General features: G+C 42.0%; 1 protein-coding gene across 2 annotated transcripts in view; it reads left to right on the top strand.

Moving 5' to 3' along the window:
• Positions 1 to 17,533, top strand: part of fbn1 (fibrillin 1) — an 86,674-nt gene that overhangs the window by 40,057 nt on the left and 29,084 nt on the right. For both annotated transcript variants that reach the window (XM_044029492.1, XM_044029491.1), the window contains exons 29-40: positions 440 to 565; positions 669 to 791; positions 1,888 to 2,013; positions 2,614 to 2,739; positions 8,201 to 8,323; positions 9,423 to 9,545; positions 9,652 to 9,777; positions 11,145 to 11,267; positions 12,678 to 12,800; positions 13,946 to 14,113; positions 16,065 to 16,133; positions 16,249 to 16,374. In XM_044029492.1, the coding sequence (XP_043885427.1) occupies positions 440 to 565; positions 669 to 791; positions 1,888 to 2,013; positions 2,614 to 2,739; positions 8,201 to 8,323; positions 9,423 to 9,545; positions 9,652 to 9,777; positions 11,145 to 11,267; positions 12,678 to 12,800; positions 13,946 to 14,113; positions 16,065 to 16,133; positions 16,249 to 16,374 (1,482 nt within the window). The remainder of the gene's footprint in view (positions 1 to 439; positions 566 to 668; positions 792 to 1,887; positions 2,014 to 2,613; positions 2,740 to 8,200; positions 8,324 to 9,422; positions 9,546 to 9,651; positions 9,778 to 11,144; positions 11,268 to 12,677; positions 12,801 to 13,945; positions 14,114 to 16,064; positions 16,134 to 16,248; positions 16,375 to 17,533) is intronic.

Genomic DNA, 17,533 nt, shown 5'->3' with positions numbered 1-17,533 from the left:
TTGAACATGACGATCACAATCTAGAACTTAATAATAACAAAGTACAGATGAGCGTGATAAGATGTGCTTAGTAAAACATTAGAAAAGCCCCATTTATAAACGCCGGGTTAAAAATCCATCACGGAACGGTCTGAACCCTGATTAATGATCATCACTGTAATTAACTGGCCTCACGCAGGTGTTTAATTATGTAGATCATGAAGACAATTACGTGCAAGGTGTCTTCCGACTTTGTTAAGGCCAATGATACAGGATACACAAAACTCTGTATATGTAGTTCTATGTCTGCACTGCAGAGCACTTAAATAAATGGGATAAAACTCATGTATAAACGTGAATTTATGGCATATTAATCAGCCAAATCGATCACTGAAATGACTTTCAATGGAGCAGCAGTTCATGTTCTAAAGATTACATGTATTCTTTGTTTTTTTCACAGATATCAATGAGTGCGAGTTGAGTGACAGGCTGTGCAGGAACGGCCAGTGTGTTAATATGATTGGCCGCTACCAGTGTTCCTGCAACACGGGATACAAATCCACCGAAAACAGAGTGGAGTGTGTCGGTAGGTGCCGAACGCCTGACTTTCCATTTCTGAAGACATACTCTCGTTCATATTCCAGCACTGTGTGTGCGTGTGTGAGACAGTGTGTCTTTGTGTCTGCCAGACATTGATGAGTGTACCATCGAGAACGGCGGCTGTGAGACCTTCTGCACCAACTCAGAGGGAAGTTACGAGTGTAGCTGTCACAGTGGCTACGCCCTGATGCCCGATCTGAGAAGTTGCACTGGTAAGTGTCCGTTTGTCTCTTCTGTCGTCGCACTTAAACGAGAAACTTGATTATTCTTGTGCCTTTACCGTTAAGACAACCCCTTTTTTCAGTGTTGTGTGTTTGTCCTGTGAATTACACATATGGTGGCACAAAAGCTACTTCAAAAGGTTGTGTTTATAAGAACCTGATTTAAAAGCAGGAATAAAGCAGCACATCGTGAAACCTTTAAACAGTAGAAAGGCACTGCTGTAATTGACGGGCATTTAGCTAAAGCCTTGGTTCTCAAACTGTGGTACTGTGGACTCCAAGCTTCCTCTTGTTAGTAATAAGTGTGTTCCTTCCAATATTTTCACAGCTGTTCATTCATTATTAGCTTCAAAATATTAAGGTGGTGGTCATTCTTATTCCCATTGTGTTAAATACTAATGTTATGGAATGGAGGATGTCCAACCTGAGCCCCTGACATCAGATGGATGACCCATCTCTTCATCACTGAAATGCTATAATGACTGCACTCTTCTTCCATTTTTAGCTGCTTTGCAGCATAGGCAGTGTATTTTAAAGCCGTATAGGATTGTCTTCAAAAAAATGTGCTGTCATATCTTTGAATGATGTCCTTTGAAAATTGGTAGAAATGTCCAAGAATTGACAATTAGGTGGCAGTGGCTGAAGAAGCCCAAATCTGGCTTTGAACAGTTGCTGACGTCTCTCTGTTTCCCAGGCTGAAATCCCACTTGGGTGGTCACCATTTTCAAAGTGATGATGAAGTCATCCGCGCTGTGAAGGAGCATGAGCAGGCTTCTTTAGGGGATAGAAAATTGGTGGACCAAGAACATTTGCGTTAAATGAGACAATGTTGAAAACAACACAAGAAAAAACTTTCTCCTATGATGTTTTTTGTGAGCATCTGCTTAGTAGAACAGCCAATAGGAGCATTCTCCTGTTTTCTTTGGTCTGCTTTGTGATTGGTCAAAGTCATCCTACCTACAGTAGACTGTCTCCTTTCACTACCAGATGTACTTGACGGTACATTTAGATAATCTGCAATTATTCAGCATAATGTTCATTTACTGTTCTGATTTTTATCTCTGCCCTCTGTGTCTTCAACCTCCAGATATTGACGAGTGCGAGGAGAGTCCAGACATCTGCGACGGAGGCCAGTGCACAAACACACCGGGGACGTACCAGTGTCTGTGCTTCGACGGGTTCATGTCATCTGAGGATATGAAGACCTGCCTGGGTAACACTAACCCCTGCACATTTTTAACGCCCAAAATATAAAACACTGCAGCTACTCCCTCTGCGGCACCGTGCTTATTAAATCCAGGGGGTTCTCAGGGACTTACTGAAACTGCGTAATGATCATATTAGTGGTTCTCCAAGAAATGAGTCATGAGAACAACACTTAATGACTCAGATCCCCGAGTACATGTGTGAGGGAACTGAGAGTCATGTTGTTATTGTTGTTGATTTACAAGACACTGATCATTGTGTTTGTTTGCTTAAGTGGGGTGGAATATGTGACACATGCTGTGGATGTGTGCTTCCACTGAATGTGGAAAGAAAAAATCTGACATTAATGATGTAAGGGTTTCCAGAAAAATATCACAAAAGCACGATTTCTTAGCGCTGGATTTATTAGAAAAAGCCCCCAAAAGATGTCATTCTCTCGTGAGTCACCTTATTATATTATGTGTAACCTGTTTGTCAGGCCGAATCAACAAATTCACTGTCATTCATTGTCACAGCATACCCGTTAGCGAGGATGGGTTGTGTTTAGTGCATTAACATTCTTGCTCCGTCTCTGTTTCACTCGTCTCTTCCCTCCCTCCCTGTCTAGATGTGGACGAGTGTGAGCTGAACACAAACATCTGTCTGAGCGGGAACTGTGAGAACACTAAGGGATCCTTCATCTGTCACTGCGAGATGGGATACTCTGTACGCAAGGGAACGACCGGCTGCACAGGTGAACGAAGCAAACACACGTCTCTCTCTCTCTATATACTTGTGAGGACATAAAGCATTCTGTGGCCCCTTATCCCAAACTTAACCGTCTCAATTAAATGCCTAACCCAAACTCTCACACTAACTCATATAAATATGTCACTATTTGTATACACATGCACAATGTAGGGCTTGATTTGAATTGATTTTTAAAAACAAACTGCAATTGACAGCGAAATTATTCAAAACAAGTTGCCTGAGTGGGATTTGAAAAAATAAAAATAAAATTCCTCCGGATCGAAGTGCAACAAAAACATCAAAACAAGCTTGTTTGAAAGATAGCAGGCCCTACCGCTGTAAACAACAGCAAACACATCATTTTTCAGCAAGCATTCTTCTTCTTCTTCTTCTTCTGACTTCAAACAATGTCCCAATCTCCGGGGGAACTTATTTTAACTACGGGAGCCCAAGGGGAGCGTCAGTGGTGGAAGTTAAAGAGAAAAACAAGTCCTCAGAATCAATAAAATCTATTTATCGCCCAGATCATAGTACAATGTAACTCGACTGGCATGTGTGATTTAGTTATTTATCATATACATTTTTATTATCATTAGTTACTGTCTAGTTACTGTCTAACATTGTCTTGAACAATGTGTTTAAACACTCCTGGGTCAACTGATACAATTTTTATTTAATTTGATTTTTTATTTTGGCAGTGAAAAAAGATTTCTACGCGATCATAATTTTAGAAAACCACAGTGCGGACCAACCATATTCAATAAGAATCAATCACCTTTTTTTGTGGGTTCATTTGGGTTAAAAAATCCAGAATATACCTGCTAATCTTATAGTGTCAAAAAGTCGGGGGAGGGGTCGGCAGAATTTGAATTTGAAAGTACTGGGTCCTCTTGTAACCCGTTGTTAATTTTAGAATTTCATAAAATTCTATTTAATGTAATGGAGTCTGAACCCTTAAAGAGGCATTTGAAGTTGTGAGGACCTGCTCAAATGTCCTCACAATGTCAAATGTCCTCAAAGCGAAGGTGTTTTTTAACAAAAATGTGTCCTCAGATAGGCTAACAGAGAACGAGTACAAACCACTTAACCAGCAGCTGCTCTCCACCGACTCACCCTCCTTTCACTCCCATCCACGTTCCTTCACTGACAGGACATTTTGTTGTGGGTAGGAATGTTTGTGTGTGTGTGTGTGTGTGTGTGTGTGTGTGTGTGTGGTTTTGTTGAATGCAAACTGAAGAGAGAGAGGTGAGAAATGAGAGGATGTGAGGGGGGGATGTCAGGCTAACCAGCAGAAGCTCTGACATTACTCACCCTCGGTCAAGAGCTCCTGTCTCACTTGATGAGAAACACGCTCACTCACAAACACACTCGCATTCAAGCGCACACACACCAGCGGGAACAGCAGCAGGGGCAGTGAGATCACCGTCTTTCCGTTCAATGTACGCGTCACGTTGCACCTTTGTTTATTCTTTTGTTGCTCTTTCATTAAGGTCAGTTAAACATTACGTGATGGTTGGAAGAGTTCTGCATGCACGTCATCACCTGTACTGTCTCCAGAACACATAAATATGCAGTCTGTCCGTCTGCTAGAGTCCTTTGCTAGTTTGGACTTGCTTCTTGTCCAGCCGGCGCGAGGTCTGATTTATAAGGCCCACTTAAAAATTAGGGGTGGAAGGCTAGTTAAGAGTTTAGGCAGTGATCTTTTCTGGCCTTGTCCCGGTGATTGAAATGAGTCAGAGACACAGGGTCAGCAGCAGCATGTCTTCCCTCAGACACAAATAAACAGGTTTGTCTCAGCCACACGCACACGTACGCACACTCGGAACCTTTTCTCATTCTAATCCCATTAAAATGTCCGTACAGAATTTTCCTTGTTTTGAGGAAGCTTGAGTTGCAGTAACGCGGCCAGTTCGGATTCACAGGTTTTGAGTTTCAGCCCCAGAATTCCTGGGAATCAAGATGCTAATTCCTCTCAGGCAGGCGGCATGTGTCATTATAGACAAGTGAACAAAATCCTGCTACCCTTTTTGGAAAAGATCCCCTTCAAATATATTCATTGTCAAATTGGCCCTTGTGACCACAGTGGTATGCTTGGACTCAAGTGTGTGTTGGTGTTAATTTTTGACTGAAGCTCCAGCTCTTGATGAAGCACCCACAAGAATACCTTTTATACCACAATCGTATAAACTCAGGGCCTGGGAGAGGGTATTTACGTTTATTCACGCTTAGTCGTTTTGTGTCTTTGCGTTCATCGGAAAGTTAGGACTGGGTGGGGATGCACTGCTGGAGTTTACAAGACTCTTAACTTTAAAGAGGGGATCAAAGTAAAGGCTTAATCCTGCTGGAATAATTATCCTTTTTCTTAAATGTCAAGGCTAAGAGTTAAAAAAAGGACTGTTGCATGTTTAGAAAACAAGAAATATTGGAGTTTCACAGCAGTAAAACGCACCTTTGACTTCATTGTTGGCCTTGTACTGACCAGAAGTTTACTTTAGTCAGTATTTATTGTAAGAAAGTTGTAGTTTGGTATTATAGTGGAACTGAAAATACAGTCAGTTTCACTTGAACATAATCTAGTGCTACATTGTCGCTAATATGAGTCTTCTGTTCTTGTGCTAGTTGAGTCATCTTCATCTAAGATTTTATGGGGTTGTTGTGTCACTTGTTGCCACATGTGCTGTGGTTGTTTATTTGCACATAAAAAAAATAGAACAAAAAAACAAAACAATATTTGCTAATTGAGGAAATGATGAAAAACGTCGATTGTTAAAACCTGAAAATGATTTCCTCAAAAGTATTCACTATATTCGGTTTGTAGTCACGGAAGAAACGGGAAACTAACAATGTGATCAAGCGATTGATTGATCAAGTAGGCGACTGCTACTTTTCATTATTCTGCTTGTATCAAAATAAAAAGAGGAAAGATGCTAGAAAAGGAAGTCTTTGTGCAGGACTTAATTGCAAGTTTCACGTCTTCTTTAATTGAACATGATGTCAAGTTTCAGAGGACAATAGACAGTATAGCACAGCACTTTATGCGTGGACACCAGTGTGATTGGCAACTGTTTATCCAGTCGGTGCACAGTTGGAGGAATGTCTGGTTTAAACGCTGACTTGACGCTGGTGAAAACACGAATCTCGAGGCTTCAAGGGGAGTTTGTTTTGCAAATGTTAGACTACTTCCACTTTTTATACACAGTCTACAGTCTATAGACGTGTCCCCGCTCCTCGCGGCAGATGGCGTGTAATTCTCTGCAAGCCCTTTTTTTTTATTCAACCCTATTTTTTAGTTTTTTGGTCTTTCATCTGTCAAACATCAGCCGACTTAAGTCAAACCTCTCTGACACCAGCTGTGGCCGCTGACACGTTTCTCGCATGCAAACAAACCCTGTTTGCATTTTACATTTCCCCATGAAAATGTGTGATGTGTGTTTGTTGTGCTCCATCATCAAAGGCTTAGGGGGAAATGATCTTTAATTCCATGTGTAATCCAGGGAGATTTGTTTGCCGCCAGCCCTCATATTAACCCACTCATCAAGTGCAGTATAAATACACCGTACCCTCTCTTCAGGAAGACTGTAAACCAGCAGCTCTGATCTCTAATTGACACTGTTTTGAATTACTACCCTCACAAAGACAGACACACAGAGAGGAGCGTGTCTCATTGGTTGATAAGTCTGAACATCTTGATCGAGTTCATAGCATGGCTTCCCTTTATGTACACTCACACACGCGCACGCGCGTGCACGCACACAAACATACACACACTTGTCTCAAAGCTGTATTATTCAGTTCTCAGGCTCGTGGCCAGATATTGTGTTCGCCAGGGTTTCACAAGGGTTGTTTCAGCTCAGATTAGCAGTCTCCATTGTTGTAGCTGAGCTGCGTACAGGCTTCTCTTTTTTTTTTCCCCCCATTGTGCCATGTTGTTGATCATGTCAGGGCCACTCGAGGAACTGCAGAGCCGGAGTCGCTTTAACGGCGTCGTATCGACACCAGCTGCTTTGTGGAGATTCTTACTGGTTACACCCAACAGTGTAGGGCAGGGCAGGTTTTATTAGCAACTCATTTGGTTCGTTACTATTAGTATCCAGGACAACATACAATAGATTAACACATGTTAAAAAGCAACATTCTCTACTAATACCTCACACACTGCACCAGCCACTTTATTAGGTTTCCTCTGTACCTAATAAAGTGGCTAGTGTAGGCTCCAGCTGCTGTAGCCCATTTTCGTCATGATTCAGCATCTTGTGCATTCAGAGCAGATGCTGTTAATCCCACTGGTGTCCACTCATATGTGCGTCTATTTTTCTCTAAATGGGACCATAAGTGATGCAATCGAGGACATGTTCTATTGGAGAAGATACTAGAAGGTAGAGATAAAGACCTTTAACTCCTCAGGAACATGTTTGCTGGTGTTATAAATAAGTGAATAGTAGGTGCTACTTCTGTCTTACATCTCGGGCTCCACTTCTCAATCCAGAACATATATCAACAACATCAACGAGTGGTTAATTGTGTAACCGTCGCTGTTGCCTTCCCATCATCTTCAATCAATCTGGTGAATTCCTCTCTGGCTCGCTGGCATCAACGTGGCATTTTTTGCCCCAGAAAACTGCAGCTCACTGGGTATTTTCTCTATTTTGGACCTTTGTCTGTAAACCCCTGGAGATGGTTGAGCGTGAAAATCCCAGTGGATCAGCAGTTTCTGAAATACTCAGACCACCACCGTCTGGCACAAAACGACCATGCCACGTTCAAAATCCCTTCAGCGGGGTCGACTTGCTGCTGCCATGTGATTGGCTGATTAGATATTGACGTTACCAAGCAGTTGGACAGGTGTACCTAATAAAGTGGCCAGTGATTGTACGTTCTTCGCTATGGTCTAGCAGTAAAGGAATGTTTATTTACACGTTGACTTTGCACATGACCACATTGCATTCTTGTGAAATGTATTTGGAAAAGATCAAATGTCCAAATGTGACAGCCGTGGTGGTGAGAAAACAAAAACATGAGCATTAAATGAAAGTCAAACGCCTCATATTTGAGCGGTGTAGTGTCTGTAAGTGTAAGTGTCTTTGCCTAAAATAACCTCAGAAATGCGAGTTCGGTCATAGACGATAGCAAAAAAAAAAAAGGACCTGAGTGGCCTTTTTTTTTTTTAACGGAGGGTTTAACGGCGTCTGCTCGTTAAACCCTCACAGGAAGGTTGTTTAGTATCAGAGATCATGAGAAGCTCATGTGCATGGATTACGACAATGAGCCAGAAGGACTTTGTTTCAGCCACATTCAGCTGCTGCCTTTACACAATTTAAACCAAGCATCAACTCCCTCCTCAGTGCCAAGAATCTCACAGGGGAGAATTCAGACCCAAGTCATCAGACCATCAGAGCACTTCCTCTTTTGCTTCCTCACATGATAGTTTTTTTTTTTCATTTGTTTTGTTTGTTTTCTTTGGTCAGATATCAATGAATGTGAGATTGGAGCCCACAACTGTGACAGACATGCGACCTGCACCAACACAGCTGGAAGCTTCAAATGCCAGTGTGCGCCGGGATGGGTTGGCGACGGCCTCAAATGCACAGGTAAGGAAATGCAAACATAAACGACGCCCATTTAAACTGTATTTTGTCAAAAATGTGGTCAGAAAACATTTTTAGATCAAAGTCAACAGGTCAAATCATGGCACATAGCTCTTCAAATTGGGTCTGGACAATCAATAAATGTCCAAATTCCACATGGACAATCTGCCTTTCTACCGAGATGAATCATCTGACCTCATTTATTTATTCACTTTTGTTTTTATTTTACTTTAAAGAGACAGTGTACAGTTAAAACGTATGCGTTACCATTTGATGCACTGTACCAGATTACAGTAGAGCGTCGAGCTCGTTCACATCTGCAGGTCAGAGCAACACAAGGACAGCACACATTATTTACAGCAACAATGATATTTATGAAAAAAAAATAAAATAAAGCACATCATAGATGGATGCTTGTCAAAATAACAAAACAATAAAAGCAAGCCATTAGGACACACATGGGCAACATACGGCCCTGGTGCCACAACAGGCCCACAAACCAGTTTTATCTGGCCCACGATGTCCTCATGGGTTACCTCAGGTTGACAGAATCGGACCGAAGATGAGAAACAGCCTGAGACGAGATGAAGAGACACTGCAAATAAACACCAAATATTTCAGTTCCACACCTTCACATTAAAAGCATTTAACTAGTGAAACACAGCCAGACTTTTATTTTGAAATATTCACAGCAGAGACTTTTTGTTTTTAGAATGTAGAAGCTTTGCATTTTGCATATAAAGATGTTTTTGAATGATTATATTTTTACTTCAAACCTTTTTATTTGGCTGATGTTTTTTTTTTTTATTTTATTTCATTTTAAATGAAACCATTGTATTTCAGAGCCACTTTTAATGCCCAGGACACACTGTCCCCAACTGAGGGCAAGAACCCTAAATACCAACATAGCATGTGATCATCAGCATATCATGTCAGCTTTGTTTTAAGATTAAAAAGAATAGAAAAAAGTCAAAGAAACAAATGTTATTTTGTAAAAATCGAGATGATACAACTGTAGACGTGCTATTGCTGTCAGTCATGAAAAAGTAGCATTGATCTTTACCCCTGTTCTATCTTATCTATGGGCTTCTGTTTGTTTCAGACCTTGATGAGTGCTCCAACGGGACGCACATGTGCAACAACAACGCCGACTGCGTCAACACCTTGGGCTCGTATCGCTGTGCGTGCAAGGAGGGGTTCTCCGGCGATGGATTCTTCTGTTCAGGTCTCACATCACAAACCAAACCACGTTCCACCACCACACGTTGGCTTTTTATAACAATGCACATGTATTCACGGACTCATGTTTGGGCATGTGGTCGCCGATACAGACAGCGATGAGTGCGCAGAGAACGGCAACCTGTGTGACAACGGCCACTGTCTGAACCTGCCGGGAGGTTTCCGCTGTGAGTGTGACATGGGCTTCATCCCCACCTCTGACGGCAAGGCCTGCGAAGGTAAGGCATCACAACACCGTCCAGTTAACTCTAAATGGGCAGCCATTTTGATGGGAAAGTCACAGTTTTCATGTGTGAGAGTGGATGGTTGTTTGTCTTTGGCTCTATGATGGACTGGCGTGTACCCCGCCTATCGCCTTATGTCAGCTGAGATTGGCGCAGTGCCCTCATGTGCAGGATAAAGCGGTAGAAGATGGATGGATGATGCTTTTCATTTATCATTCTCCTTTTCAAGGTGGATGTTCATTTAGAATAGAATAGAATATAGTTGAATTAAGGCTGCAACAATTATTCGTTTAATGGATTCTTAATCGATTGCTAAATAATAGTGTTTTCTGATTTTTCAGCTTCTTAATTTTGAATATTTTCTGGTTTCTTTGCTACATTTAACAAATAAATCAATAAAAGAATGAATCATTTCCAGGTTGTTTTTTTTTTTACAGATGGAGCAAACAAGTACTCGATCAGTCGAGAAAATAATAACAACAGATTAAGGGATTATAAAAATAATGTAGGAACATGGTGGCACAAGATGGCGGCCTCTGTAGTGCAAGGCTCTTGCTTAAACTACGGGATTTGAACGGCTAAGCCCAATTCCTTTCCTCTTGGCCACGGGCTGCCCCGCAATTTACCTTTATTGTTGAACACGTTAACTAAAGCTCTGTCTGAGTCTTAGGCAAATCGCCGACCTTCTAAAAATAATCTTCCACGGATGTTTCAATAGCGGTGTTGCATTTCTCGAAAAGAGAGCTTCCTCTCTGCAGCCGCTTCCCCTCCCTGTGCAAATAAATGATTGAATGCATTTACATAAACAGAGTAAAACAGAATAAATTACAGAGGTGATGTAAGATTACATGCAGTCTTGAACTTGTTACTGTCGAGCTGACACTTTTATGAACACACTTATGACTTGTAGCAGCTGAGCGCGAACCGCGCTTCCTGTGATAAGACATTGCTGGATCCAGCGGAATGAGCCTGTTGACCTCGTTGTGCTGATGTGTCAAAACCTCCTGAAATGATCGCTGTCCAGTCCTCCCTGTCTCCGCTCATGCAGGCCTGGACACAAACGACTTGTGGTGTGAAAGAGCACCATTTTATAAACTTGGCCGCAGCTCTGTTTGTGTGTACGTGTGTGTGTGTGTGTCTGGTTGGACATTTCTGAGCATTTTCTTTTGCCCCAGAACTGTCATTTTTTTTTAGCAGAGGTGAGTAGCCTTCACTTCTCATTGCTGGCTGCCAATTTTCCACCATGATCCCATGATCCACTAATCCCTCACAGCTGGGCTTCCCTCTCTCTGTCTCTCTCTCTCTTTCTTTTTGTCTTTCGTTCCCTCCCTCCCTCCCTTCCACCCTTTCATCTTTCACAGACATAGACGAGTGTACCTTTGCTGACATCTGTGTCAATGGACGCTGCCGCAACATGCCAGGACTTTTCAGATGTGAATGCACCATCGGTTATGAACTCGACAGGAGCGGAGGCAACTGCACAGGTGAGACGAGTGAATGCTGCCCCAGTGATGCTCTGCTCTGCCTTCATGCCCCGGAGATTTGATCGGGGCAACGGCCGTGAGGAGATGAGGGTCATAAAAGGATTCAAATTCAATCTTAGAATCTTTGTCAACAAGGTCATACATTTGTCTGGCAACAGTTTAAACTAGGACCGCTCGTAGGCGTCACAGTGATGAAAGGGCCCTCGCCCTAACCTCACTCAAGTGAATGTTAAAGCAGTTTTCCTGCCATTTTAATTTTTGACGTAGAGAAAATCCTTTGAAAACTTTAAATCATTAACTTGTCTGGAACATATGGACCCAGTTTGACGCGGCTAGCTCAAACGTGCTAGGACAGTTCGTTCAAATGCGTGGAGTAGCCATTTTTGTCTTTCCAAAATGGCCGACTTCCAGGTAGGCGGAGCTAATGGAAGTACATAAGAAATTTGTTTGTAATCATGAGAGCAACGTGTATACCTAACTGTAATTTGGTCAAAAACAGAAAAAAATCTGCATTTAACACAATTTTGGCCACTTTCTCTCGCGTCAAAAATTCCCAGAAAATTCCCCAAGAAATTTTGGAGTAAGCCTGACACACTCACCAAATTTTGTCTCGATCCGGCAACATTTGTCTGACCATGACCCGACCTCTGGAGGCGCTACAGAGCCCTGGGGCCATGAACTGGTTTTTATGCATGTTAACCCCCCCTCAAAAATGAGCGCCAGAGAAAAATAATCATCTCAACAGGAACAATAGGTTCTTTGCACTTTGTATTCATAGTTGTTAAGGTCATTTGCTCATACAAATACTGTATTTTCAGTATTTTCTTGTGAGGTGCACCTGATTTTCAGCCTGTGTTCAGGCCAAACAAGCAAGTCAAACTGGTCTTCGTTGACTCTGGAATAAATAAACTTGATGAAGGAGAGGATACACACACACACACACACACACACACACACACACACACACACACAGACTGCTCTGAAGGAAAATGTGGTGCTGATAATCCACTGTCTTCTTTTGTTTAACGTGTTGATTTTATTACGGTCATCTCAGCAGCCTTCAAGTTGTGGTTTCCTGGTAACGACAAAAACACAACACGAGTGCGACCCTTGAGTGCTCCGGTTTGAAAACACCTCTGGCGTCTTCCACACATTTTTTTAATAAGTCTTTCATGTGTTTTCAGGCATGTGATCGGCTCCTAAATACTTTTTAATGTAGCATTTTTAAATGTTTGTGTCTAATATAACGGTCGACTGGTGTGACTGTGATGTTAGGACTGTAAAGTGCTGTTGGTGTCATGTCAGTTTTAACCCACTACTGAGGGTTAAAGTCATTTATTTTATTCATTTATTTCCCTAAATGTTATTGTAAGTGGTATCAAACTGACTGATTCGTTCCTTCTTTTTCAGACGTCAATGAATGTGCAGACCCGACGATATGCATTAATGGAATATGTGTCAACATCCCTGGAAGTTACCACTGTAACTGCCCCGCAGACTTTGAACTGAACCCCACTCGGGTGGGCTGTGTAGGTGAGACTGAACAAGTTCTCTGTGTACACGTCTATTCTTATTGATCAATAATAGTATAATACTAGTATTTATACCTGGTTATTAACGTCCATCCAGGTGGGTAGCGCCAAGTGCGACTGTTCACACCTGACATGAGAATGCATCTCCTTTGACCACATGAGATCAGATCTGGCTTCCCAGGGCCTTAATTTATTCACACACTGACATCATGTCTGCCCGCCAGAACGAATGACGTTTTTTTTATAACAGTATAACTGCACAGATGTGTCTGATCATGGTGTTTGTGTGTGTGTGTGTGTATGTGTGTGCACATCTGTGACAGTGTGAGAGAGAAAAAGAAAGACAACGCTCTACTTGCGCTGCCGTAACATGAAATAAGATTTAACTATTTAGAAAATGGAAATTAGAAACACTTTTTTTTGATGACTATTATATTACAGTTGTCTTTTGTTTGACTGTTTTGTCATTTTCTTTATCTGTAACACTGTTATAGAGTGTGCACTTGGCTGGGACCCTCTTGTAAAAGAGATTTTGATTGAGGCTCAGTGACAAATACAAATAAATCCACGTAGATTAGGTGTGGGAAATAATATCCTGATCATATAGCGATACAAAAGCGAAAACAAAACGTCAATGTGGAAAGTTAAATTGCAGGATTTCTCTGTTTTTCACAAAGTGCATTAAGTCTATGTATTAAACGTGGATAGGGCATCTTTTAACATAGTTTTCTCTGCACTTATCCCGCTGTAAACTCCCTCTTCTTCTTCGAGCTCATTAATTAGTTATTTAATATTGATATTGGCTGTGGCGTATCGATTATCGCACGAGGAAGGACGTCAACATATATCACCGAATCGATATTTTGACCCACCCATTGTGCAGATTAGTGCAAAAATAAAGAAATACCGAGGATCAGAGGCTAAGCAGACACTCTCTAATAAATCCAAAGCACTGATTTCTATCACGCATGCTCAGGAATGTGGCCACATGCGTCCTCAAGCCACCTCCAAAGTTGGTTCATGTGATTAAAACTTAGAAGGCAATCGGAACAAAATTGGGAGCATTCAGACCTGAATTTAGTGGTTTGGACGTGATTGAATCACTCAGGGTGGATGTTAACACCATGTCTTTATGCGTTTTGACAGACACGCGCTCCGGAAGCTGCTTCCTGGACGTCCGTTCCCGCGGAGACGCGTCGGAGAGCTTCGACTGCTCCAACGAGATCGGAGTGGGCGTTTCGAAGGCTTCCTGCTGCTGCTCGCTGGGCCAAGGCTGGGGAAATCCGTGTGAATCGTGCCCGTTCGTCAACACAAGTGAGTCATCCCTCTCTATCATTACTCACACTGCTGTGTGTGGACTATTCTTGTTTGACTCTCTGATTCACTGGAGGCTTTGAGGTGAATAACACGCCACCTGGCTGGTCGCGATACTGACCTTCAGCAGGTTATTATTGGTGTTGTTGTAAATACATGGCCTGCAAGCCTCAACGTGCAACGGGACAGATGTGCAAACGCGACATGTACGTGCACACGTACCGTAAGCAGTCGAGCTCTAACTGTATTATAATTTATATCTCTTATTTATATATCTTGAAATGGTTTTCTATGCGTGTGTATTTAAATTTCACATGTTTGTTTATACTGTCATTTACACTGAAACACAAGAAAATAACATATAAATATGAGAAAGGAGCCAGGATTTAACTGTGTATTCACCCTATTTATCCGTCATGACTGAAAAGAACAGAAAAGGAAAACGGAAATTTAGAGATCAGGAAATCATAGTAGTGAAGACTTACAGCAATTAGTTAGACCAGGGGTGTCAAACTCAAATAACCTTGGGGCCAATGAGCATCTAGTCTGGTCAGAAGGGGCCGGTCAAAGTGAAAAGGAAAAACGAACAACAGTTTTAGTGGGTGGGTGGGCAATATGATCTTAAAATTATGACAAAATATTCCCTCATGATATCACAATTAAGATTTTCATCGTGGCATTTCACAGAAATTTGAAAGTAAAAGTTTGTTTTGATACGGAAACAAAAAAAACATATTTATGATGCAAAATTAAGCTATTAACATCAAAAACAGAGAAATAAATCTATAATTATGTGAATAATAACATGGACAACTGCAAATAAAAGACCAAACTTACATATGTATATAGGTCATTTAATGTTGAATGTAATGCATTTAATAAAATGGTAATTACTAGCAAATGTCTTACTATTACTATTATAAAAATATTGCTTAGCATTATATTCTGTCTGTATTTATTTCACCTCTCTGGCAGCTGTGCCTCAGCCACATGGGCTGTGTTTAAAGAAAGAGGAGGTCGCGGTCCGTGTTTTCATTATATCGGGCTACATGTGGCCCGCGGCCCACCAGTTTGACATCTCTGAGTTAGACATTAGTTGAAATGATGATATTAACAGGGAAAACTGTCAGGCAAAACAATACAAAATGAAAAAGGATGTTATTACCATTGAAAACAAAAACATTTACAAATGAGAGTCAGATTGCATAATAATAAAAATTGAGAAAACAATATACTAAAATACAAAATGGATAATAAAACGCAAAGTTTGTTATGTGTTTTCTTGTTCGTGACAAGGTTTTTTCTGCTTAAGTAGCAGAGTTTGGTTTCACACGGCCCTCCATCTGTGAATAAGTAGAAAGAATCAAAGACTCTGTGCCTTAAAGTAGCTGAAAAACTAGATTTGAATGTGACTCGCTGGCAAAAATCTGAACAGAGTGTCTGGTTCTGATCAACAACCCTGTAAAATCCATCTATTAGTGTGTTTTATTTCATTTGGCACCTGTTGCCCTTGAGAGGTTGAACTGTTTTTTATTACCTATGAAACTATAAATAACGTGGAAAAATCACGAACAATACACCAAAATGTAAACCAGGTCCAATTAACTCGCCGCTCTGCCAACATACATGTGAGACGCTGCCTGCTCATGCAAAGAGTATGCGTTTGCTGTAATTGTTGTCACTGGTGAAGATGAGACAGCTCTGTGCAGCTTACTTGGAAATTACCAACAGATGGTTCAAAACATTACAGGGAATGACTCAGCTCAAGGAAATGCTTGCCTCTGAGAAGCTGCAGCCATGTCCGGTCCACTGGGCTCTGTGGATAACTCCTAGAGTTGTGAACTAGCTCATCGGGGGGAAAAAAAAAGGCAGAACAGAGAGAGACAGGAAACAGCTCACTGACCAGACTCTCCACGGCTGTTGGTTAATGTGACTTTGTGTTGTGTTACAGCTGAGTACAAGACACTGTGTCCCGGAGGAGAAGGTTTCAGACCGAACCCAATCACTGTCAACTTGGAAGGTCAGGAAAAACCGCATGCCGTCACGCGTTTGTGTTTGTGTGCGGTGGCCCCGTCCACAGTTACTTAAATTGTCAATGCCAGTGTTTTGAACGTTCCCTTTTGTGTCTTCGGCAGACATCAATGAGTGCCAAGAATTGCCAGGCGTATGCCAGGGCGGACGGTGCATCAACACCTTCGGCAGCTTCCACTGCGAATGCCCTCGAGGCTTTGCCCTCAACCCAGACACCAGGGTCTGCGAAGGTACTGTATGTAGACACACGTGGATTCCCTCTGTAGCCCCACCAGTGACCCAGTCCGTCGGTCCTCTCTCGTTCTTGCCGTGGGATCTTTTTCACCGGGAAGGAAATTGAGTCCAGCAGTCGAGGGCCTTTCGTTCAGTGGCAACACATGGAAAGAGAGAAGCTCCGAGACAAAGAAATATTGAACTCTTTGTCCCGTCGACAACTCTGCAGTTCATTTTAGCTCGACATGTGTACGCTCCGTTGCTAAAGCAACAGAGCGCGGTGATGTTGATGAGACTTCTGAACACATAACTCTGTCCAGAGGAGCGAGGCTCAGATGTGGTCAGCCCTTTCCTCGGGGAAGTACACTGAGTCTCCTGTCGACAGGGCAGAGATGACAAAAGGGAGGGAGAGACTTGGATGGGTGGGTTTGTGGGGCGGGGGGGATAAATAAGAATGGAGTCAAGAAAAGAGAAATGGGAACAGAGAGGAGAGAAGAGAAGAGGTGGGGGCGGATGGTTAGACAGTGACATGTGGCTGGCGGCATTTTAATTAGCATGTGTTTGTTGGCCAGATGAACAAAGTCGGGTGTCATCTCTGTGAAGTCCAGGACTGCACGTTCACTATGTATCTAGTTAATCGTCGGTCCAGCTGTTAGCCGGGTCAAACGGCACAAATGCCATGTGTTGGTCATGTTGTTAGAGAACGCTATTAAACGGATGTAAATAGAAGACGCAGTAAAAAGCTACCTGTGAAGTGTTACCTTGTGTCTGGCTCCACCTAATAATGTAAACGTTACCTGACAATACAATGTAGCATGTGTAAAAATCAGAACTACTGTTCTACTGTGTATACCAGGGTATGTGATCGGAGTGGAGCTGAGGAATTTAAAATAAATAAAATAAATAATAATAATTAGAGTCACCTTATCGTGTTTTAACGTTGCCGATAATGGTGTTACTTCCAGATCTTTTTCTCAGGTGTAAAACCTGTGATAACCACTGTTATGAAGGAGTGGCAGTACTGCCTAATGTCTTTGGTTGTGAAATACTCTCATCCCAACCAAGCATAGTTGCATTTTCTGTCCAAGAATCTGCACATAGTTGTGTGTCCTTCACATCCCAAATGTGGGCTAGATCTCCTCGCGCAAGGATCTGCCCACATCTACCCCTTCAAGG

The sequence above is a fragment of the Solea senegalensis genome, linkage group LG7 (assembly GCF_019176455.1).
Source record: "Solea senegalensis isolate Sse05_10M linkage group LG7, IFAPA_SoseM_1, whole genome shotgun sequence".
Classification (NCBI taxonomy): domain Eukaryota; kingdom Metazoa; phylum Chordata; class Actinopteri; order Pleuronectiformes; family Soleidae; genus Solea; species Solea senegalensis.
Note: the sequence above shows the minus strand (reverse complement) of the source record. Positions and strands in the feature narration are given on the sequence as shown.